The sequence below is a fragment of the Macaca fascicularis genome, chromosome 12, assembly GCF_037993035.2.
Source record: "Macaca fascicularis isolate 582-1 chromosome 12, T2T-MFA8v1.1".
Classification (NCBI taxonomy): domain Eukaryota; kingdom Metazoa; phylum Chordata; class Mammalia; order Primates; family Cercopithecidae; genus Macaca; species Macaca fascicularis.
Genome location: NC_088386.1, coordinates 103,523,486 through 103,548,289, shown reverse-complemented (window position 1 = coordinate 103,548,289; position 24,804 = coordinate 103,523,486). Strand labels below are relative to the sequence as shown.

At 37.6% G+C, this 24,804-nt stretch overlaps 2 protein-coding genes across 14 annotated transcripts in view; one reads left to right on the top strand and one right to left on the bottom strand.

The window, feature by feature from the left end:
• Positions 1 to 17,949, top strand: part of METTL21A (methyltransferase 21A, HSPA lysine) — a 47,676-nt gene extending 29,727 nt beyond the window's left edge. For 3 of the 7 annotated variants that reach the window (XM_074009900.1, XM_074009899.1, XM_015432661.3), the window contains exons 4-5: positions 8,788 to 8,839; positions 17,206 to 17,949. In XM_074009900.1, coding sequence (XP_073866001.1) covers positions 8,788 to 8,792 — 5 coding nt within the window. In that variant the 3' untranslated portion in view covers positions 8,793 to 8,839; positions 17,206 to 17,949. The remainder of the gene's footprint in view (positions 1 to 8,787; positions 8,840 to 17,205) is intronic. The other 4 variants (XM_045367589.2, XM_015432660.3, XM_074009898.1 and 1 more) reach the window with 2 other exon arrangements.
• The window catches only part of CREB1 (cAMP responsive element binding protein 1), an 80,045-nt gene that overhangs the window by 8,503 nt on the left and 46,738 nt on the right, over positions 1 to 24,804 (bottom strand). For 5 of the 7 annotated variants that reach the window (XR_006691132.3, XM_045367593.2, XM_074009901.1 and 2 more), the window contains 2 exons: positions 24,566 to 24,748; positions 22,352 to 22,502 (listed from right to left, as the gene is read on the bottom strand). Coding sequence is in view for 6 of the 7 variants with exons in the window: in XM_045367593.2 (XP_045223528.1) it covers positions 22,352 to 22,502; positions 24,566 to 24,748 (334 nt within the window). In the remaining variant the exon portion in view is untranslated. Of the gene's footprint in view, positions 1 to 22,351; positions 22,503 to 23,304; positions 23,368 to 24,565; positions 24,749 to 24,804 lie in introns of those variants that run through there. The other 2 variants (XM_015432667.4, XM_074009902.1) reach the window with 2 other exon arrangements.

The following is a 24,804-nucleotide window of genomic DNA, read 5'->3' as shown; positions in this document are numbered from 1 at the left end:
CCAGCAGAAAATACCAGTTGTTGATGAGGATGTGAGGAAACTGGAACTCTTGCATACTGTTGGTGGGAATGTAAAATGGTGCAGCTGCTATGGAAAATGGAATGGAGGTTCCTCAAAAAATTAAAAACAAAATTTACCATATGATCCAGCAATTCTACTTTTTCCTACATATCCAAAAGAATTGAAAACAAGGTCTCAACACCTGTGTTCATTGCAGCATTATTCACAATAGCCAAGAGGTGGAAGCAGCCCAAATGTCCATCAGCAGATGAGTGGTAAGCAAAATGTGGTATATACATACAATGTAATATTAATATTATTCAGACTTAGGAAGGCCCTCTGCATGCTAAAACACAGATGAACCTTGAGGGCATTATGCTAACACAAGCTAGTCTCAAAAAGACAAATATTGTGTAATTTCTCTTATGAGGCATCTAAAGTCAATGATATTCATAGAAACAGGACTTAGATTGGTGGCTGCCAGGGGCTTGGGGGAATGAGGAAATGGGGAGTTGTTGTTTAATGGGTATAGAGTTTCAGTTTTGCAAGATGAACAAGTTCTGGAAATCTGCTGCACCACAATGTGAATGTACTTAACACGACTGAACTGTATACTTAAAACTGATGGAGATGGTAAATTTTGTTATATTTTTTACCATGATTAAAAATAATATTATTTTAAAAATCTAACATAGATTAAAAATAATTAAAAATTGTTCTTTAGCAAGTTACTCAAACTAAACCACTAAATTATATTTTTAGCTCTGTGTGGTCAAGGGCCACAATCTTGTTACTTAAATCTTAATTTTCTGACTGTAAAAAAGACATGGTAATATTTTCTACCTCAAAAGGTTTGTGAGAACTGGTGTGGTGGCTCACCCCTGTAATCCCAGCTCCCAGCACTTTGGGAGGCTGAGGCAGGCAGATCACTTGAGGCCAGGAGTTTGAGACCAGCCTGGCCAACATGGCGAAACCCCATTTCTACTAAAAATACAAAAACTAGCTGGGGATGGTGGCAGGTGCTCGTAATCCCAGCTACTTGGGAAGCTGAGGCAGGAAAACTGCTTAAACCCAGGAGGCAGAGGTTGCAGTGAGCCAAGATAGCGCCACTGCACTTCACCCTGGGTGATAGTTTCCGTTTCAAAAAAAAAAAAAAAAAAAACAAAACAAAAAGTTTGTGAGGATCAAATGAGTTTAATATATGTAAAGCACACAATATAATGCCTAGAATGTTGAAGATGTGTTAGCTATTATTATTTTTAGGTAACTTAAAATGGTAGTATACTGCAATTCCATTGATGTCTTCATCCTCATGTAGCCTATCGATTCAGAAAAAAGTAGCATTTGCTTCTATTTTTCATTTTTATTTTTGAGATGGGGTCTTGCTCTGCTGCCCAGGTTGGAGTGCAGTGGCACAATGAGGGCTCACTACAGCCTTGACCCCCAGGCTCAAGTGATCTTCCCATCTCAACCTCCCAAGTAGCTGGGACCACAGGCAGGCACCACCATGCCCAGCTAATTTATTTTATTATTTTTTGTAGAGACAGTGTCTTGCTATGTTTTCCAAACAGGTCTTGAATTCCTGGACTCAAGCTATCCTCCTGCCTCAGCCTCCCAAAGTGCTGGGATTACAGGCATGGGCCACCGCACCCGGCCTTGATACAAATTTTAAGTACGTACGACTGATTTGCTAAAGTATGACTAATATGCTAAAGGCTCTAATAGGAACGGTGGATAACATGTGAGATCAGATGGGTTATTTCAGTAGTGGCATGGAAATTATGAAAAGGAATCAAATGGAAATGAGACAAAGAATATGTCTGATGTACTCGTAAGTAAAACTGACACAACTGAGGAAAGAATCAGTGAACTTGAAGACAGAACAACAAAAAGCTGTGTGACAGTCTCCAACATCTTAACATATTTATAACTGTAATCTCAGAAGAAGAGGGAGTACAGGACGGAAAAATATTTGAAGAAAATATATCTGACAATTTTTTTGTTTTTTGAGACAGAGTCTTGCTCTGTCGCCAGGCTGGAGTGCAGTGGCCCCATCTCGACTCACTGCAACCTCCACCTCCCAGGTTCAAACAATTCCCTTGCCTCAGCCTCCCGCGTAGCTGGGATTACAGGCACACGCCACCACGTCTGGCTAATTTTTTGTGTTTTAGTAGAGATGGGGTTTCACCATGTTGGCCAGGATGTTCTCCATCTCCTTATCTCACGATTTGCCTGCCTTGGCCTCCCAAAGTGCTGGGATTGCAGGTGTGAGCCACCACACCCGGCCGATAATTTTCTAAAATTAATGACAGACACCAAGCCACAGACAGAAGAACAATAAGTAAGATAAATATGGTGGGGATGGGGGAGGAAGGAGGGAAGGGAGGGAAAAATCCCTAGGCATATTATATTTGAAATGCTGAAAATCAGAGGCAGAGGGAGAAAAGGAACATTATATACACACAGATTTCTTGTCAGAAACCATTTAAATCATAAGAAAATGAAGTGACATCTTTTTTTTCTTGAGATGGAGTCTCACTCTGTTGCCAGGCTGGAGTGCAGTGGTGTGATCTGGGCTCACTGCAACCTCCGCCTCCCGGGTTCAAGCAATTTTCCTGCCTCAGCCTCCCGAGTGGCTGGGACTACAGGCATGTGCCACCACGCCAGCTCATTTTTTGTATTTTTAGTAGAGACGGGGTTTCACCATGTTGGCCAGGATGGTCTCGAATTTCACACCTTGTGATCCGCCCACCTCGGCCTGAAGTGACATCTTTAAAGTTCGTCACTTCAAATAAAAAAATGATAAACCCAGAATTCTATACCCAGCAAAAATATCTTTCAAATATGATGATGAAATAAACTTTCTCAAACAAAACTAGAGGGAATTCATTGCCAGGAGATCTGTTTTCTAAGAAATGTAAAAAAGAGTTTCTGCGGCAGAAATATAATAGATTAAAACATGGATTTATATAAGGAAATGAAGACAATTGAAAATTAAATATATAAATGTAAAATTAAAAATTTTCTACTTGTGCCATAGTTTGCCAATCCCTGATCTAAACCATTTAAAAGACATGTAGCTCGGTAAAAAGGCAAGACCTAAGTATATGCCACCTACAAGAATCCCACTTCAAGTATAAACACAGAAGAAAAAGGATGGTGAAGGATATATTATGCAAATACTAATCCAAAGGAGGCTGGCAATGGTGGTTCACGCCTATAATCCCAGCACTTTGGGAGGCTGAGGTGGGCAAATAACTTGAGGTCAGGAGTTTGAGACCAGCCTGGCAAACATGGCAAAACCCTATCTCTATTAAAAATACAAAAATTAGCTGGGTGTGGTGGCGCACACCTGTAATCTCAGCTATTTGGGAAGCTGAGGCATGAGAATCACTTGAACCAGGGAGGTGGAGGTTGCAGTGAGCCGAGATTGTGCCATTGCACTCCAGCCTGGGCAACAGAGCAAGATTCTGTCTCAACAAACAAAAAAACCAACCAACCAACCAACCAAACAAACAAAAAACCCAACAACCCAAAGGAAACTGGGGTAGTTTTATTAATAGCAGACAAAACAGACTTCTGAAGAAGGTATTGTCAGGGATAAAGAAAGATATTATACAATAATAAAGAGGTCTATCCTCTAAGAAGACATAATTCTAAATGGGAGACCTAATTCTCATGTATGAGGCCAAAGCTAATAGAACTGAAAGGAGAAATGAACAAAGAGCTGAATACCTTAATACACTCTCCTCTCAGTGATGACAGACTAAGTAGAGTCTCAGAGATGACAGAACAAGTAGAAAATTAAAAATGATATAGTACACCTGAATGACATAATCAACTACACCTATTTGACACTGATATGATACTTGATAATTTAAGAGAATAAAAATAACACAAAGTATGTTCTTGGGCCATAAAACACCTGGGAAGATCCTTGATTATTTGGAAATTGAATATTAAACATTTCTAAGTCTATAGGTCAAAAAAGAAGTCTCAAAGGAAATAAAACAATTTTAAACTGAATGCAAATAAAAATATGACAACCCAAAATTTGTGGGACACAGCTAAGCCAATGCTAAAATGGAAATTTACAGCCCATACTTATGTTAGAAAAAAAGGGCTTAAATCAATTATTTATATCAAGGGTTGCCAAACTTTGCTTCCCTGCTTGTTTTTGTAAATAAAGTTTTACTGGAACACAGCCATGCTCATTTGTTTTTGTATTATCCATCGCTGCTTTGGTATTACAACGGCAGAGTTGAGTAGTTGTGACAGATCACTGGGTCTGCAAAGCCTGAAATATTTACTCTCTGGCCCTTTACAAAAGATTTGCCAAACTGATCCAACTATTGTCTTTTTTTTTTTTTGAGACGGAGTCTTGCTCTGCCGCCCAGGCTGGGGTGCAGTGGCCGGATCTCAGCTCACTGCAAGCTCCGCCTCCCAGGTTTACGCCATTCTCCTGCCTCAGCCTCCCGAGTAGCTGGGACTACAGGCGCCCGCCACCTCACCCGGCTACTTTTTTGTATTTTTTAGTAGAGACGGGGTTTCGCCGTGTTAGCCAGGATGGTCTCGATCTCCTGACCTCGTGATCCGCCCGTCTCGGCCTCCCAAAGTGCTGGGATTACAGGCTTGAGCCACCGCGCCCGGCCAACTATTGTCTTAAGAAACTAGATACCTATAGGCCGGGCGCGGTGGCTCACGCCTGTAATCCCAGCACTTTGGGAGGCCGAGGCGGGCGGATCACGAGGTCAGGAGATCGAGACCACGGTGAAACCCCGTCTCTACTAAAAATACAAAAAATTAGCCGGGCGCGGTGGCGGGCGCCTGTAGTCCCAGCTACTCAGGAGGCTGAGGCAGGAGAATGGCGTAAACCCAGGAGGCGGAGCTTGCAGTGAGCCGAGATCGCGCCACTGCACTCCAGCCTGGGCGACAGAGCGAGACTCCGTCTCAAAACAAACAAACAAACAAAGAAAAAAAAAAAAAAAAGAAACTAGATACCTGCAGATGTTTTCTTAGAAACTAAAATAAGACAAAGGTATATATTAACAGGAAAAAATTTACAGTTAATGGAAAAAGAAACTATAAAGAGAACAATTAAAAAAACCAAAGCAAGAGAAAATAATAAAGATTAGAGTACAAATCAATACAATTCTTTTTTTTTTTTTTTTTTTTTTTTTTTGAGACGGAGTCTCGCTCTGTCACCCAGGCTGGAGTGCAGTGGCCGGATCTCAGCTCACTGCAAGCTCCGCCTCCCGGGTTCCCGCCATTCTCCCGCCTCAGCCTCCCGAGTAGCTGGGACTACAGGCGCCGCCACCTCGCCCGGCTAATTTTTTTGTATTTTTAGTAGAGACGGGGTTTCACCGTGTTAGCCAGGATGGTCTCGATCTCCTGACCTCGTGATCCACCCGCCTTGGCCTCCCAAAGTGCTGGGATTACAGGCGTGAGCCACCGCGCCCGGCCAAATCAATACAATTCTAAGGAGAAAACTAATGAAACTAAGAATTTTGGTTGCTTAAAAACAATCAACAAAATTGATAAACCTTTAGCCAGACTAACTAAAAGGAAAGGAAGGTGGCTGGGATGGGGGTGGCGAATAGAGAGAGAGAGAGAGAGAAGACAAAAATTGTCAATGTTAGGAATGAAGAGGGGGACATCCCTACTGACATCCCACACAGTAAAAGAATAATTAACACTACAAACAACTGTATGGTCATGAATTTGATAACTTCCAAGAAATGGACCAATGTCTTAAAAACACAAACTTCCAAAACTCACTGAAGAAGAAATAGTCTGAATGATCCCATTATCTATTAAAAAAAAAAAACAAAACTTCTCAAAATAGAAAACTCCAGGCCTATGTGGGTTCACTGGCAAATTCTACCAACCATATTAAGGCTTAAATAATACAAATATTACAATCTCTTCCAGAAAAACAGAAGGGAAGGGAAGACTTCCACCTCATTTATAAGGTCAGCATTACCCTAATGACATGAACTCATGACAAAGAAACTAAAGTCCCATATTAGCCATAAACGTAGATGTAAAAATCCTCAACAAAATATTAGCAAATTGAATTCAGTAATGTATAAATGATACTTCATGACCAATTTGGGGGTTCATCCCAGGAATGCGTGCATATCTCAAAATTGGAGTATGAATGTAATTCACTGTAATAACTAAGTAAGAGAAACGACATAATCACCTCGGTAGATTCTGGAAAAGCATTTGACAAGATTAAACAACAATTTATGATGAAAACTTTCAGAAACTAAAAATCAAAGTTTTTTTTAAAACATGTAATAAAGAGCTTTTACAGAGACCCTACAGCTATTACATTATTTAAGGTCCCCCAAAGGTGTCCATGTACTAATCTCTGCAGTCTGTGAGTATGTTACCTTACATGGCAAAGGGGAATTAGGTTGCAGATGGAATTAAGGTTGTTAATTAGCTCATCTTAAAATAGGAAAATTATCCTGGGTTATCTGGGTGGGCCCAGTTAAACCACAAGCATTCTTAAAAGTAGAAGAGGAAAGCAGAAGAAAACGTGACTACAGAAGGACAGAGATACACTATGTTGAAGATGGAGAAAGGGGGCCATGAGGCAAAAATGTGGGTGGCCTCTAGAAGCTAGAAAGGGCAAAGAAACACATTTTCACTTAGAACCTCCAGGAAGGAATGCAGTCCTGCTGACACCTTCATTTTAGCCCAGTGAGACCCAATGAAGGCCTCTGATCTTACAGAACTGGAAGACAATAAATTTGTGTTGTTTAAGCCACTAAGTTTGTGGTAGTTTGTGACATGCAGCAATAGAAAACTAATATACCCCCTAAGATCAAGAATAGGGCAAAGATGTCCTCTCTCACCACTCCTATTCAACATCACAGCACAAGTCCTAGACACTGCAATATGGAAAAAAAAATTAAAAGACATGCAGATTAGGAAGAAATAATTAAAACTGTCCATATTTGTAGGTGACATGATTATTTGTGTAGAGAATCCCAAAGAATCGACCCCCCCCACAAAGCTCCTAGAACTAGTAAGTAAATTTAGAATGGTCATAGGATAAAAGTTAAATATATAGAAGCCAATTTTATTTCCATATACCAGCAATGAACAATTGAATATACCATTTCAAATAGCACATGTCCCCGCCCCCACCCCCCCAAAAAACAGAAAACAATTTATACTTGGGTATAAATCCAGTAAGATATGTACAGTATCTATATGCTGAAAGATAAATTAAGATTATATTGTGTTCATGGAATCAAAAACTAAATATTGTTAAGATGTGACTTCTTCACAATTTGATCTATAGACACAACACAGTCCTAACCAAAATTCTAGCATGCTTTCCATAGACATCAACAAGCATATTATAAATATATTAAAATGCAAAGGAACCAGAACAGCCAAAACAATTTTAAGAACAAAGTTGGAGGACTCACACTATCAAATTCAAGACTTACTATAAAAGTACAGAACTCAAGGCAACATGGTATTGGCTAAAGGACAGACACAAAGATCAATGGAAAGATATCCCAGAAACAGACCCACAAAAATATGGTCAATTAATTTTTGAAAAAAAAAAGCAAGGGCAATTCAATAGAGAAAGAATAGTCTTTTAAACAAATGATCTGGACAAATGGATGTTCCTATATTAAAAAAATGGATCTTGACACATCCTCATACCTTATACAAAAGTAAACTCAGGAAGAAATTACAGATCTAAATATAAAACTCTTAACATAAAACATAACACTTTTAGAGGAAAACAAAGTCTGTGTGATACTGATTTAGGCAAAGAATTCTTTTTTCCCTTTCTGGTTGACATAAAATAATTGTACATATTTATGAGATACAGTGATATTCTGGTATGTGTATACGGTATATAATGATCAAATTATGGTAACTAGCATATCCATCACCTCAAACTTATTTTGTTGGGTTGTGAACATTCAGAATCCTCACTTCTAGCTTTGTGAAAATACACAACAAGTTGTATTTAACCATATTCACCCTATGGTGCTACAGAACACCAGAACTCATTCTATCAACCTAGATGTAAGTTTGTATCCATTAACCAATCTCTCCCCATGCTTCCTATCTCACCTTCCCTTCCCAGGCTCTAATACCCACAATTTTACTATCTACTTCCATGAGCTCAAAAAATTTTTAGCTCCCACATGAGTGAGAAAATGTGGTATTTATCTTTCCATGTTTGAGTTATTCTGCATAACCCATAATGTCCCCCAAGTTCATCCATATGGCCACAAATAATGAATTTTCATTCTTTTTAGTGGCTCGATAGTATGCCACTGTGTATATATACTGCACTTTTCTTTATCCATTGATAATGTTGATGGATATTTAGGTTGATTCCCTATCTTAGCTACCGTGAAGTGATGCAATACTGATTTCCTTTCTTTAGAATAAATACCCAGTAGTAGGATTGCTGGATCATATGGTGGTTCTTTTAGTTTTTTTGAGAAACCTCCACACTATTTTCCATAATGGCTGCATTAATGTACATTCTGACCAACGCTGAGAAAATTCTAACACAAAGAGTTAGAAAGAGTTCACCTTTTTCTGCATCCTCATCAATGTTGCTTTTTGTCTTTTTAATAATCATTCTAACTAATGATACTTCATTGTGATTTTAATCTGACAATTAGTAAATGTTGAGCTTTTCAAATATATTTCTTGGCTATTTGTATGTCTTCTTTTGAGAAATGTCTATTTATACCTTTTGCCCACTTTTTAATAGGCTTTTTTTTTCCCTGTTAGGTTGAGTTCCTTGTATATCCTGTTTATCAGTCCCGTGTCAGATGAACAGTTTGTAAGTATTCCTCCCATTCTGCAGGTCGTCTCTTCACTCTGTTGTTTCATTTGCTGTTCAGAAGCTTTTTAATTTAGTATTTCCACTTAACTATTTTTCTTTTTGTTGCTTGTGCTTTTGGAGTCTTAACCATGAAGTTTTTGCCCAGTATAATATCAGGAAACATTTCCCCCATGTTTTCTTCTAGTAGTCTTTAGAGTTTGGGGTCTTATGTTTAAGTATTTAATCCACTTGGAGTGGATTTTTGGGTATGGTGATAGGTAGGTATTTAGTTTCATTCTCTGCACACAGATATCCAGGTTCCCCAATACCACTGATTGAAGAGAGTGTCCTTTCCCCAGTGTACGTTCTTGGCACATTTGCTGTAAATAAGTAGATTTATTCCTGGTTCTTTATTCTGTTCCACTGGTCTATGTGTCTGTTTTTATATCAATACTATGTTTTGGTTACTATAGCTCTGTAGCTTATTTTGAAGTCAGGTAGTGTGATGCCTCCCATGTTGTTCTTTTAGTTCAGGAATGCTTTGGCTATTTGGGCTCTTTTTGGTTCCGTAAGAATTTTAGGATTCTTTTTTCTATTTCTGTTACAAATATCATTTTATTTTGATATGGATTGCACTGAATCTGTAGATTGTTTTGGGTGGTATAGTCATTTTAACAATAGTAATTCTCCCAATCCATGAGTGTGGAATGTCTTTCCATTTGTCTTCCTTGATTTCTTTCATCAGTGTTTTGCAGTTTTCAGTGTAGAGATCTTTCACCTACTTGGTTATTTATTTATTTTTTGGCTATTGTAAATGGAATTGCTTTCTTCATTTCTTTTTCAGCCAGTACATTATTGATGTATAGAATTGCCACTGACTTTTGGCCAGGCATGGTGGCTCACGCCTGTAATCCCAGCACTTTGGGAGGCCGAGGCGGGCGGATCATGAGGTCAGGAGATTGGGACCATCCTGGCTAACACAGTGAAACCCCATCTCTACTAAAAATACAAAAAATCAGCCAGGCGTGGTGGTGGGCGCCTGTAGTCTCAGCTACTTGGGAGGCTGAGGCAGGAGAATGGCATGAACCCGGGAGGTGGAGCTTGCAGTGAGCTGAGATCACACCACTGCACTCCAGCCTGGGCGACAGAGTGAGACTCCATCTCAAAAAACAAAACAAAACAAAAAAAGAATTGCTACTGACTTTTGTACGCTGATTTTGTATTCTGCAACTTTACTGAATTTGTTCATCAGTTCTAATAGTTTTTTGGTGGAGTCTTTAGTTTTTTCCATATATAACATCATTTCATCTGCAAACAAGGGCAATTTGATTCCTCCTTTTCCAGTTGGGATGCCCTTTATTTCTTTCTCTTGATTAACTGCTTTGACTAGGACATCCAGCACTATATTGAGTAAGAATGGTAGAAGTGGGCATCTTTCTCTCATTCCAGTTCTCGGAGGAAAGCCTTTCAGCTTTTCTCCATTCAATATGATGTTAGCTGTGGGTTTATCATACATGGCCTTTACTATGTTGAGGTATGTTCCTTCTTATGCCTAATTTGCTGATTATTTTTATCAAGAAAGGATGAATTTTATCAAACGCTTTTCCTGTGTCTACAGATGTGATCATATGGCTTTTTTCCTTCATGCTGCTGATGTGATATCATGCAATAACACACCATGAGCATATGCAAATATGGTCCAACAATCATACTTGCATCCCTGGGATAAATCCCATATGATCATGGTGTATTATCTTTCTGATATGTTGTCAGATTAGGTTTGCTAGTGTTTTGTTGAGAATTTCTGTATCTATGTTCAACAAGTACAGTGATTTGTAGTTTTCTTTTGTTGTGTCCTTGTCTGGTTTTGGTATTAAAGCAATGATGGCCTTGGAGAATTAATTAGGAAAAATTCTCTCATCTTTAATTTTTTGGAATAGTTTAAGGAGAATTGGTGTTAGTTCTTCTTTGTAAGTTTGGTAGAATTAGGCAGTAAAGCCATCTGGTCCTGGGCTTTTCTTTATTGGTAGACTATTACTGATTCAATATCATTACTCATTATTGGTCTGTTCAGGTTTTCCATTTCTTGATTCAATTTTGATAGATTATATATGTCAAGAAATTTATCCATTTCCTCTAGGTTTTTCAATTTGTTGGCATATCATTGCTCATAATAATCCCTAATGATCCCCTATACTTCTGTGGTATTAGCTGTAGTGTCTACTTTTAGTTTTTAATTTCATTTATTTGGATCTTGTCCCTCATTTTTTCTTGGCTTATCAATTTTGTTTATCTCTTCAAAAACCAACTTTTGTTTTCTTTTTTTTTTTTTGAGACAGGGTCTCACTCTGTTGACCAGGCTACAGCGCAGTGGCACAATCATGGCTTACTGCTGTCTCAGTTTCCTGGCTCAAGCGATCTTCCCACCTCAGCCTCCTGAGTAGCTGGGTCTACAGGCTTGCACCACACCATGCTAATTTTTGTATTTTTTTTGTAGAAATGAGGTTTTGCCATGTTGCCCGGGCAGGTCTCGAAATCCTGAGCTCAAAAATCCACATACCTTGGCCTCCCAAAGTGCTGAGATTACAGGTGTGCGCCACCATGCCCAGCCCTGTATTGATTCTTTTAGACTTTATTTCATTTAGTTCTCTGATTTTTACTATTTCTTTCTTTCTACTAATTTTGGGTTTGGCTTCTTCTTTTCTAGTTCCTTGAGGTGTATTGTTAGGTTTTTTATTTGAAATCTTGCTACACGTTTCTGATATAGGAATTTATTGGTACAAACTTCCCTCTCAGCACTGCTTTTGCTGTATCCCATAGGTTTTTATATGTTGTGTTTCCATTTTCATTTGTTTCAATAAATTTATTTCCCTCTTAATTTTTTCACTGACCCAGTAGTCATTCAGGAGCATGCTGAATTTCCATTTATTTGTACAGTTTCTGAAGTTCCTCTTATTACTGTTTAATTCCATTGTGGTCTGGAAAGATACGTTATGTAATTTTGAGTTTTAAAACTTTGTTGAGATTCGCTTTGTGGATATATGGTCTATCCTGGAGAAAGTTCTATGTGCTGACGAGAAGAACGGAATCTGCAGCTTTTGGATGAAATGCTCTGAAACTGTTAGGTTCAGTTGGTCCACAGATCATCTTAAGTCTGATGTTCATTGATTTTCTGTCTAGATGATCTGTCAAATGCTGGAAGTGGAGTTTTGAAGTCCCCAGCTATTATTATATTGGGGTCTATCTCTTCCTTCAGCTCTAATGTTCGCTTTATATATCTCATGCTCTGGCATTGGGTGTTACATATTTATCATTTTACGTCCTCCAGCTGAATTGATCCCTCTATCATATAATGACCTTCTTGCTCTCTTTTTATGGTTTTCAACTTAAAGCCTATTTTCTCTGATGTAAGTATAGCTACTCCTGCATACTTTTGGTTTCCACTTGTGTGGAGTTTTTACCCCCATCCTTTTATATTCAGGCTACATATGTCTTTACAGGTGATGTGAGTTTTTTGGAGGAAATACACAGGTTGACTTTTTAAAATCTAACTTAGCCAGTTTATATCTCTTAATTCGGGAATTTAAAATTTATATTCAAAACTGTTATTGATATGTGAAGGCTTATTCCTGTCATTTTTGTTTGCTGATTATTTTGTATATTCTTTGTTCTTTTCTTCCTTTTTTATCTTTATAATTTGGTATTCTGTAGTGCTAACATTCGGTTCCTTATTTTTTTTCCAATTGCATGTTTACTTTACCAGTGAGATTTATAATTTGTATGTTTTAATGATACAGCAGGTATCATCCTGCCACTTCAAGATGTAGGATCCTCTTACACATTTCTTTTTTTTTTTTTTTTTTTTTTTGAGACGGAGTCTTGCTCTGCCGCCCAGGCTGGGGTGCAGTGGCCGGATCTCAGCTCACTGCAAGCTCCGCCTCCCGGGTTTACGCCATTCTCCTGCCTCAGCCTCCCGAGTAGCTGGGACTACAGGCGCCCGCCACCTCACCCGGCTACTTTTTTGTATTTAGTAGAGACGGGGTTTCACCGTGTTAGCCAGGATGGTCTCGATCTCCTGACCTCGTGATCCGCCCGTCTCGGCCTCCCAAAGTGCTGGGATTACAGGCTTGAGCCACCGCGCCCGGCCCCTCTTACACATTTCTTGTAGGACTGGTGTAGTGGTGATGAATTTCCTCACTTTCTGATTGGGAATGACTTTATTTTTCTTTCATTTCTGAAGGACAGCTTTGCTGGGTATAGTATTCTTGGCAGGCCGTATTTATTTCCCCCTTTTAACACTTTGAATATTATTATACCACTCAGAAATGTAAAATTTCTGCTGAGAAATCGGCCTTTAATCTGATTCCCTCATGTGACCTGGTATTTTCCTCTTGCTGTTTTTAGAATTCTTTTTTCTTTGTCTTTGACTTTGGAGTTTGAAAAGAATGTGTCTTAGAAAGGCCTTTTTGGATAAACTGTTTTAGTACATATGAGCTTCCTGTATCTGGATATATATTTCTCTCTCAAGACATGGGAGGTCTTCAGTGATTATTTTGTTAAATAGGTTTTTGATGCCTTTTCCTATCTTTTCTCCTTGTGGCACTCACAAAATTGAATTATTTGTTTGCTTTATGATGTCCTATGTAGGTTTTCTTCATCCTTTTTAGTGTGTGTTTGACTGGGTTATTTTAAAAGACCTGTCTTAAAGTTCGGAAATTCTTCTTCTGCTTGATCTAGTCTATAGTTGAAGTCCTTGACTGTTTTTTATTAAATTCTTCAGTTCCAGAATTTGTTTTTTCTTAAAATATTTACCTCTTTAATTTCTCATTCAGATCATGAATTGTTTTCCTGATTTATTTGTATTGTCTATCTGTGTTCTGTTGTTTCTTGCTGAGTTTTCTTAAGATCATTATTTTCAATTCCTTTTCACGCATTTTATTGATTACCTGCTCTTTGAGATCTGTTAGTGGAAAATTATTGTGTTCCTTTGGAGGTATCATGTTTCCTTAGTATTTTATGTTTCTCGTGCCCTTATCTTGGTATCTGTGCAACTGCTGCTTTATCCAGTTTTATGGATTGGCTTTTGTAGAGAAATACTTTTACTGTAGATGTAGCTATACTGTTAGCTGGGTAGGGTGCTCTGGATTTGATTCTAGGTGGGTTCAGATGTGTTATCTCTGTATGATTTCTTTTACTGTCATCAATGGTGGTATCTATGATTCTCTCAGGGCATCTATGATTTCTTCAGTGGCTTAGGCTTCGGTTGTCAGTGGAGGCTGTGATAAAGCTTTGCTGAGGATGGGGATGCCAGGTTGGCTGGTATGTGGACACAAAGGTCTTGATGGTGGCAGCAGGTCGGGCAGGCCTGTCTGCAGGCCTCTGGGTGGCATGCATGATAGCGAGAGCAAGCTGATCCTCATGACTCCAGACAATGGGTGCTGGTGGGCAGGACCAACCAATCCTCAGGCACCCCAGATGATGCATGTGGGCACCAGTGGGCCTGTCCATAGGCTCTTGGACATGTGTAAGTGGGCTGGGCCTATCCAGGCAGAAAATTCATAAATACAATACCACAAGCATGATGTGCAAAAGGACAAAACTGATAAAATGGGCCTCATCAAAATGGCAACCTTTTGCTCTGCAAAAGATAATGTTAAGAAAATTAAAGAAAAAGCTATAGACTGAAAGAATGTACTTGCTCTGACAAAGGATTTGGAAAAAAGGTCACTGAAAACAAAAGAAAACAAACAATAGAAATGACTAAAAGATCTAAGAAGACATTTCATCAGAGAAAACATATAGATGGCAAATCACATAAAAGTCACTAGGTGAAGGCTGGGCACGGTGGCTAACACCTGTAATTCCAGCACTTTGGGAGGTCGAGGTGGGTGGATCACCTGAGGTCAGAAGTTCAAAACCAGCCTAGTCAACATGGCGAAACCCCATCTCTACTAAAAATACAAAAAATTAGTTGGACATGGTGGCAGGTGCCTGTAACACTGGCTACTCAGGGAGGCTGAGGCACGAGAATGTCTTGAACCCAGGAGGCAGAGGTTGCAGTGAGCTGACATCCTGCCACTGCATTCCAGTCTGGGTGACATAGGGAGACTCCATCTCAAAAAAAAAAAAAAAGTCACTAGTGAAGTGCAAATTAAACCACAAGATATCCATTATACAACTTCTAGAGCTGGGGGACAAATAATAAACCTGACAACGTCAAGTTTTGGCAAGGATACAAAGCAACTGAACTCTCATGCATTCCTGGTGGGAATACAAAATGGTACAGCCATTTTGGAAAACAACTGGACAGTTTATTTAAAAGGTTAAATATACAGTTAGTTACATTCCACGCAACCAGCCTACTCCTCTTTACTCATGTTAATGGATAGTTCATATAAAAACCTTTATGTGTTGATAGTAACTTTATTTTTCTAAAACTGGAATTAACTGGGATGAAATTCAAGGTGAATAAACAAAGCACAGTACATCAATAAAATGGAACCATCTGGGATAAGTCCCAACTACTGATTCATGCAACAAAATCAATAAATCTTGAATGCATTTTACTAGATGAAGGAACCAGATCTAAAAGGCTACAAATTATAATTTAAGATTCCATTTATAAGAGATTATGGAATAGGCAAAACTGTAAGGGTAGAAAACAGTTCAGTGGTTTTCCGGGTGTGGGAGAAGCTGACTTCAAAGGGATATAAGAGAATACTTAGTATTATATAACTGTTAGTTAACTAGTGTAATTGTTCCTTATGGCATTGTGGTGACAGATATATGACACTTCATCTATTAAAACCCATAAAACTATACAGCACAAAGAGTGAACTTATGTACATGCAAATTTAAGGATAAAAGCTTAGGGATGTCAGAAAATCCCAGAACTGAAGATGGTGACAAATCTAACTGTACTATAATCATATGATGTAACCTCACTGAAAGGGCTAGAGAAAAAAGGAGCAGAGTGAAGTAACTTTAGATAACAGCACTTTTGCTAAATACTATTAGGCCAAAACCAAAAAAAAGTGTATATAAATACTGCACTGTAACTGGTAAACTTGTTTCTCACAAGGGTACATATTATCAGTTCTTACAAGTTTTCTGTATGTATAGTAGATTTAAACAAACATATAAGCCAAGTTTCTGTCAGAGAAAGAAGTTACAAATAGGCAAAGAGAAGTCTACAGTGAGCCATGTGGTTAAAGCTTAGAATCAGATATGTTACTGCATATTCATATTTATTTTAAGTATATAGTTGTCCCTCAGTATCTGTGGGGGATTGGTCCCAGGAACTCTCATGAATATCAAAATCCACAGATGCTCAAGTCCCTTATAAAAAATGGCATTATATTTGCATATAATCTATATGCATCCCCCTATATACTTAAAATCATCTCTAGATTACTTATATTTAGTACAATGTAAATACTATGTAAATAATTTTTATACTAAATTACTTTTTTATTTGTATTATTTAAAAAATTGCTATATTATTACTTTTTTTCTTCAATGTTTTAAATCTATGGGTGGTTGAATCCACAGATATGGACTATGGAAAACAAAGCCAACTATATATAAAGATAGAGAAGTAAGAATGTGTGCGTATATGAAGGTGTGTATATATATGTATGTATTTTTTTTTTTGAGACAGAGTCTCGCTCTTTCACTCAGGCTGGAGTGTAGTGGTGCCATCTCAGCTCACTGCAACCTCCACCTCCCAGGTTCACGCAATTCTCCTGCCTCAGCCTCCCGAGTAGCTGGGATTACAGGCATGCACCACCACCCCAGCTAAATTTTCTATTTTTAGTAGAGACAGGGTTACACCATATTGGCCACCATTTTCTAATAAAGGAACTATGGATCATTGGAAAAACAGCTCATTCCAAGGCTAGGGAAGGGAAAACACAAGATGAGAACTTGGACAATCTTGCAGTCTCAGAAAGTAAAGATGTGCTTAAAAAGAAAAAAATGGGGCATGTCAAAAGGACACAGAAGACACTTATAAAAGATGCCAGTGGCCAAAGCTAGAACAATATGAACAAATAATAAATAACAATAGTACTGGATTATAACTCCCAAAATACATGTCTTATTGATAAAATAATGTGGAGAAGAAACAAATCTTGTTTATAGAATTCAGTTGTTAAGCTGTTAAATATAGAAGGGATGGGGATATAGAAAATTCCCATCAGAATAGCAAATAGAAATAATTACTGTAGACAAGATTTACTGATGAATTCTAAAATTGGTGGGCAAAACTTTAAAGAGAAAATAATGTATCTGCATAGCCTCCCAAGTATTTCTTCTAAAATACACCTAATTACTGTGGTGGTTTTAACATATGACCACAAATTGTTTCATATTCTCCCTTTTAGGAGGTGGAATTTAATTCTCCTCCCCTTGATTATGGGCTGGACAAACAGAAAAATGGTAGCTCAACAGTGGAGACACCTGGACAGCACTTTAACCAAATGATCAAAGTTAACATCGCCAGTTATGTATGTGCTCCCTGATGTGATGTTATGAGAAGGGTACACTATACCTCTGTGGAATTTCTCCCCAAAACCTATTATCTCAATCTATCCATAAGAAAACACTGGACAAATGCAAATTGAGGGATATTCTATAAGAAAACAGATCACTGCTCTTCAAAAGTGACAAGGCCATCAAAGACAAGGAAACAGAAACTTTCAGACTGAAGGAGACTATAATTAAATGCAATATGGTACCCAAATTGGATTATATAAGTAAAAAAACTGGGGAAATAAAATGTACGATTCAGTTAATGGTATTATACCAATGTACTTTTATTTTTGATAAATGTACCCTGGTTATGTAATATACTAAGATTAGAGGAAGCTGGATGAAGGGTATCTGGAACTCTGCAGTACTATTTACAACTCCTTTGTAAGTTTAAAATTACTTAAAAATATATTAAAAATGTATATTTACCTTTCTTTGTACTGGTTTGAGTAAAAAAACTGACTTTAGAATGTTAACATTTTAGATGGTGAAATTGGAAGTAATTAAATTTTTAGGTAATATTTCTTAATTTACTTATAATGAACATGTTTTACTTGTGTAATAATAATAAATAAAAAAAAACTGATAGTAATGTACATACTCTTTGGTAATCTGCTGTTGTCCGAGAACATCTTCCCATCTTAATAAAAATACATCTTTATTTACTGTTAATGGCTAGATGTATATAGTTGAATGGATATATTTTAATTCTTATCAAATATACTTTAATTTTTTTAGAATTTTTCAAATTTTTTACCCTATCCATTTTCTAAGAATCTGCCTATTTATATCCCTCAACTCATTAGTTTTCTGACATTATTTGTTAAAATGTTTGCTACTTTTCTTTTACTTTGCTAAATAGGGGGTTTATAGTTTCATAGGATCACATTCATTTAACTTTTTCCTTTGTTACTTCTGCCTTTAGGGAATCTGCTTTTAAAATCCCCCTCCAATGTAAAGTTACATAAAGGCAAAGGTCACAGACTGCATTACTTTCACAATTTTTCACTCCCCATTCCTGTAGGAAGAGTTCATTTCCACTACACTGACTTCGGGCTTGTCCTTGCCTGTGCTGTGGCTGACAGAGCACAAGTAGATGTAATGTTCACCACAATCAAGCAAATGTTTTCAAAAGCATTGCCCTTTTCTCAAAGAGGTGCTGCTCTAGCCCAGGATCCTAGACTCACATGGGCATATGAAGGAGAGTCACAACAACTGACCTGCAGCTGCCAAAATGTAACACATGTAAGGAAGAAATTTTAAGACACTGAGATTCGTGGTTATTACTGAAGCAACACAAATTAATAGAACAGCTGTCTACACTTTCTTTCAGAATGTTTACCACTTATCTTCATCTTGAAATAAATGCCAATTTGGATAGTGACGAATTTTTTGGATTACAATCTTTTCCTATCAAAGTTTAGTTTAAGATAGGCTGTGTTTGATGTGCATAAGGGGCATTCATCCTAGTGAGCATGCTTAGGAAGAGTGTGCTTCTCTTAACTTTTCCACTGAAACAGTCACACTAGAAGAGGAAACCAAATATGGAGATTCTGGTGGTGCAGCAAAACCACTGCTGGTATAAATTTCTTTTAAATCTCTTATTTTACCTTAAAAATAAGGTTTATTTCTCTCAAATATTTTAGCAAAATGAACATTCAAGGAAAGCACTCCACATTCACCCCCTAAGGCTACATACACATCCCTAGCATACTGCCATGTGCTCTGGTTTGAGAGGCACAGCAGAAGATGGCTGCATACTGGAATCAGTGAAGTAGCATGTTTACAGCCTTTGGTGCCAGATATGGGTTCAAATTTCAGTTCTACTAATCTCATAAAGTGTGTGACCTTTGGCAATATATTTGATTTATCTCTGATATTTACCTTCTCCTCCTCTAAAGTGGGGATAAGCTTCTACCTCACTGTAGGTAGAATTAATAAAATAATATATACTGGGGCTTAATAAATAGCACTCGGCAGAAAGGTCAAAGCCAGAATATATAGAATTAGGAGGTATCAGCATATAAAGTAATGCCTGAAATACATGGATACGGATGAAGGTTCAAAGGAAAAATTTGAAAAGTAGTCAGAAAACCAGGTGAAGCCAGCCAAGGAAGAGTTTAGAGTAATGAGAAGTCGAAAGTGTCATACTCCATAGAGTTAAAATTAAATGAAAGAAAATACTAGATTTGCCAAGTGGGAGGGAATTTGTACCTTTTTATAGACATATGAGGGGTATGCTAGTCACAGAAGCCAGATTCCAGTGAATGGAGGCTGAAAAAGTAGAAGCAGCAGTAATCTGGTAAGGAAAGGGGAAAAGAACTATAGCAGAATCAATAGGAAGTTTCCTTTTTCAAGAGTAGGGTAACTACATCTAAGCGAAGTAATGTTATGAAAGAGTCCATGGTAAGTCTCAGGCAAGCAAAGGCTGGTAGCAACTGTAGTTACGTGTGGCCTGTTCCTAACTTGTTGGTGGCAGTGGTCCTAAATCTGAAAGAAAAATAAATAGAAGAAAAAGGAAATTTGGTCTGCCAGTCAACGCAGTGAAACATTTTTTTTTTTTTTGAGATGGAGTCTTGCTCTGTCGCCCAGGCTGGAGTGCAGGCGCGCGATCTCGGCTCACTGCAAGCTCTGCCTCCTGGGTTCACGCCATTCTCCTGCCTCAGCCTCCAGAGTAGCTGGGACTACAGGCGCCTGCCACCACGCCCGGCTAATTTTTTTGTATTTAGTAGAGATGGGGTTTCACCATGTTAGCTAGGATGGTCTCGATCTCCTGATCTTGTGATCCGCCCGCTTCGGCCTCCCAAAGTGCTGGGATTACAGGCGTGAGCCACTGCACCCGGCCAACGGGGGGAAACATTTTGTTCCACAGAGCCAAACTACATAGACATAAACAGAAGTCCTTCTGTTGTGTTTTATAATCAAAAGGATTTATTTTCTGATTTTGCTCCTATGTTTGCTTAGAACTGTTTTCTTTAGTAAGCAGTGTTGTCTTAAATATTACTACTCAGCCTTTGCTTGAGACTTCTTAATCAGACTTGCTTCTAATTTTAAGTTAAGAGTTTCCTTATAACCGGCCGGGCACGGTGGCTCAAGCCTGTAATCTCAGCACTTTGGGAGGCCGAGACGGGCGGATCACGAGGTCAGCAGATCGAGACCATCCGGGCTAACACGGTGAAACCCCGTCTCTACCAAAAATACAAAAAATTAGCCGGGCGCGGTGGCGGGCGCCTGTAGTCCCAGCTACTCGGGAGGCTGAGGCAGTGGAATGGCGTAAACCCGGGAGGCGGAGCTTGCAGCGAGCTGAGATCTGGCCACTGTACTCCAGCCTGGGTGACAGAGCGAGACTCCGTCTCAAAACAACAACAACAAAAAAGAGTTTCCTTATAAACATTTTTAAAAACTGAAAAGATTTTAATTTTTATTTACAGATTTTAATTTATATTTTAAAATATATTTAAATTATGAATGCAGCCTTTATGCTTCTGTTTAGTAAAACCTAAATACTCAAAATCACAGACGGATGGAACACAAATAAAAGTCACTTGAGGGCTGGGCACCATGGCTTATGCCTGTAATCCCAGCACTTTGGAAGGCTGAGAAGGGTGGATTCATGAGGTCAAGAGTTCAAGAGCAGCCTGGCCAAAATAGTGAAATCATGTCTCTACTAATACAAAAATTAGCCAGGCGTGGTGGTGGGCGCCTGTAATCCTAGCTATTCGGGAGGCTGAGGTAGGAGAACTGCTCGAACCCAGGAGGCAGAGGTTGTAGTGAGCTGAGATTGTGCCACTGTACTCCAGCCTGGGCGACAGAGCAAGATTGTCTCAGGAGGAAAAAAAAAACAAAACAGTCACTTGGCTTGTTGTAACTCTTTTTCTAATATCAGAGAAAAATCTCTGCCAGACAGATTTTTCTCTGAGTTCAGATATAATTTACTAACATTGTGACAGCTAAGAATATTTTAGGAACAAAAAAGCTGATCTGAGCTGTAAGTGAAATTGCACACACACAGACACACACACACACACCCATTTCAACAGAGCACTACAGTTACAAAGTGCTTTCAAAGGAATTATCTTACTTGACTCTTAAAACAATACTTGGGTGTGTGCTGGAATCCCATTTTGCAAACCTGAGGTATAGAAAGTTAATACTGTCTCCCAAAATGGAGGGACAGGGCTAGGACTTGGAAGCCCTGCTTCTTTCACTTTATCAGTGTTTGAAGTATCCTGGGATGAACAGTGAAATACTTTCATCAATTTCAAACTTTTTAAAACTTTACATACCCTATTTTCATTTTCTTCTGTTTGTCTCGGTCACTTCTATATGAAAGTTCTAAACTAATATTTAGTAACTTGTTTTTATTGTTTTTGATGGCAAAATCATTTATAGCAATGAAGTTACTTTCTGAGAACTGCTTTACCAACATTTCGTAGATTTTGAAGGTAGTAGTTTTTGAAGACTGTATTTTAAGATTTTTTTCCATAATGTGGTATTCTTAGAATATATTTTTGAAGACTCTTTAGGTGTTAAAATGTTATTATTTTGAGTAAAGATATTATTCATTAAAACATGAACTGGCCACCATACATTTACTTTGTATCAAGTAAATTTAATATAGATAAAATTTAACACACAGTTAATATACATATGTGAAACTCTTGATCTTCTTGAACAATACTATATATGAAAAGAAACCATTTTGAAATAACCTGGCAAGCTGGTTGGAGTGCAAACATAGGAAGGTTGTGCATTAAATCTCCTGTGGGGAAACTGCATGAAAGAAAACTACTCCATGATCAAAGATTGACCCATAATCCTATAGCTATCTTATAAATGCAGCTCATTAAATAAAGTTTAGCAAGATCCATTAATTCTGCTGGAAAAAAAAAAACCCAATGCAAAGATCCTATTACCAGTAGATGTAAAGATACACATCCAGTAGAAAGTGAAGACACACTTAACCCACAACAATCTAAGTAAATGCAGTATATGTACCTGTTCTTCATTAGACGAACCTCTCTCTTTCGTGCTGCTTCTTCAGCAGGCTGTGTAGGAAGTGCTGGGGAGGATGCCATAACAACTCCAGGGGCAATAGTGCTAGTGGGTGCTGTGCGAATCTGGTATGTCTGTACATCTCCAGAGGCAGCTGAAAGAAACAGTGATTATGGTGTAAGACAGAAACACTGCAACTTGATTCAATTATGTGTATCAATCATCAATCTAAGCATGTATTCTGGACTAAAAGGGAAACAAAAAAGAAAAGATGATTCTGGCTAAAGTGTTGAAAGAATCAGCACTCTTTGCGCCACTACTAAGAAATAATTCCCAATGTAATGTATTTATTACAGTAACCTATGTCTGCTGGATCTTGTATTTTATTTTTCATTTGAATGCAGTTCTATTCTGTTGTTAACATGCTTACCAACCTTAAGTCTAAAAGGTAAGTGGGGCACAGCTTGGATGATCTTCCTAGATAGAGTATAGTCCTCAATGTCTTCCTTTGATATTGGTAAATTCATATTAAAAAATTTCAAGTAGACTCTTGCCACGACATAAAAACGACCATGATTTTTCATAAAATAGCAAAATGAAAAAGAAGATAAAGCATTATGGTCAACTATTATAGATTTTGAATTAAAACAAAACTGAAAGTATGAAAAAGTGTATCACCTGATGCCAATTATATTATTTGAAAACATATTGTTTTAATGTAAATGATAATGACTAAATAAACTGAAGTTTTATTTTTCTGATTCACCATTTGTAAAAACAAACACAATCACTATTTGTCAAACTGCTTCTAAAAACAGTGTAATAATATGCTCTCCTAAGGAACCTAATGTTACTTAAAAAATTTGAAGGTCTTTATTAAATTATTAATATTAATTATTAATATCAATTAAAAAGTATGCTTTGAGTGGAAAAGATTTATATACTAAACATGTTACCATCTTCAAACTGACGTTCAGAATTCAAATTCACTGACATCCTGCTTTACAATTTTTGAGTACCTGCATGTAAAGTGAAAAGGTGTTTTACTCTCATCAATAAGCAAAATAGTATCTTTTTCAAATACTCGCTTAATAACAGAATATATTCTGTAAACATTAGGGCTCTTTAAATAAGTTATGACTCTCTCCAGTTGGTGTTTCAGGATTATTCAATTATCCATGGTGAAAGGATACAACTGTCATTACCTAACCCAGGCAAAATACATTATCATTTATAAAAATATTTTCAGAAACAGATTTATTATTATTTCCTCAATCAGCAAATTTCTAACCTGGCATTAACTATATTCCTGAAATATTCAAACGAATCCAAAGAAAAATGGTTAACTGATATCCATAAAGATTCCTGAAACAGACAGAAAAAAACAATTAAACTAAAAAAAAAAAAAACAAGAAAAACCCCCAAAAACAAAAAAGCAACTTCTATAATTTGTCAAGAATTTAACAACTACTTTTTCTCTAAAGAACAGCATAAGATGGTATAAGATTTTGTGGAATATAATGTTTTCATTTGAAATAAAAACTGGGTCAAGTGCAGAGGCATCCCAACACTTTGGGAGCCCGAGAAAGGAGGATTACTTGAGGCCCGGAGTTCAAGACTAGCCTGGGCAACACAGTGAGACCATGTCTCTAGAAAAAAAAAAAAAAATAATAAAAACTGATGATCTCAGAAGATTTAAATTTCTTTTGAATAAAAAGCACAGAAACAGAATCCTGAACTTCTAAAGACTGTTTTCAGAGATTTAGTGCAACTCTTATTTTACACATGAAAACAAAACAAAACAAAAACGATAAAAAACAAACAAACAAACAAAAAAAAAACACTTTTCTGAGGCCCAGAGGAGCTTTTACTCAAGGCCTCATAGCAGATTCATGCAGTTAGATATAGAATCCATCTTTTCTAACTCCTGATTTCCTGGTCTTTCCTTCTAACCTGTCCTGTTTCTTCTACCCCAAATAGTAAAGATGTTAAAGGCAGATGCAATATTTTAAAAACTGAAAATAGTTGTTTTTATGCCATGACATTTTGGTCCAATTGGAATAATGGAAGAGTTCATGGAAAATACTATCTATATTGAAGAAATGTTAACTACATTTGAATGGAGCTTTGTAATATGATACTTACTTTTTCTGTGAGTTTATAAAATTTTAGTATTTTGAAGAATTTACCACACCTGTGAATTCTGAAGTCCCTTACCTTGAACAACAACTTGGTTGCTGGGCACTAAGATCTGCTGTCCATCAGTGGTCTGTGCATACTGTAGAATGGTAGTACCCGGCTGAGTGGCGGCTGCATTGGTCATGGTTAATGTTTGCAGGCCCTGTACCCCATCGGTACCATTGTTAGCCAGTTGTATTGCTCCTCCCTGGGTAATGGCAACTAAAATCCAATGGATTTTATTGTTACAAGTTTAATACCATATAAGACTTTTAAAA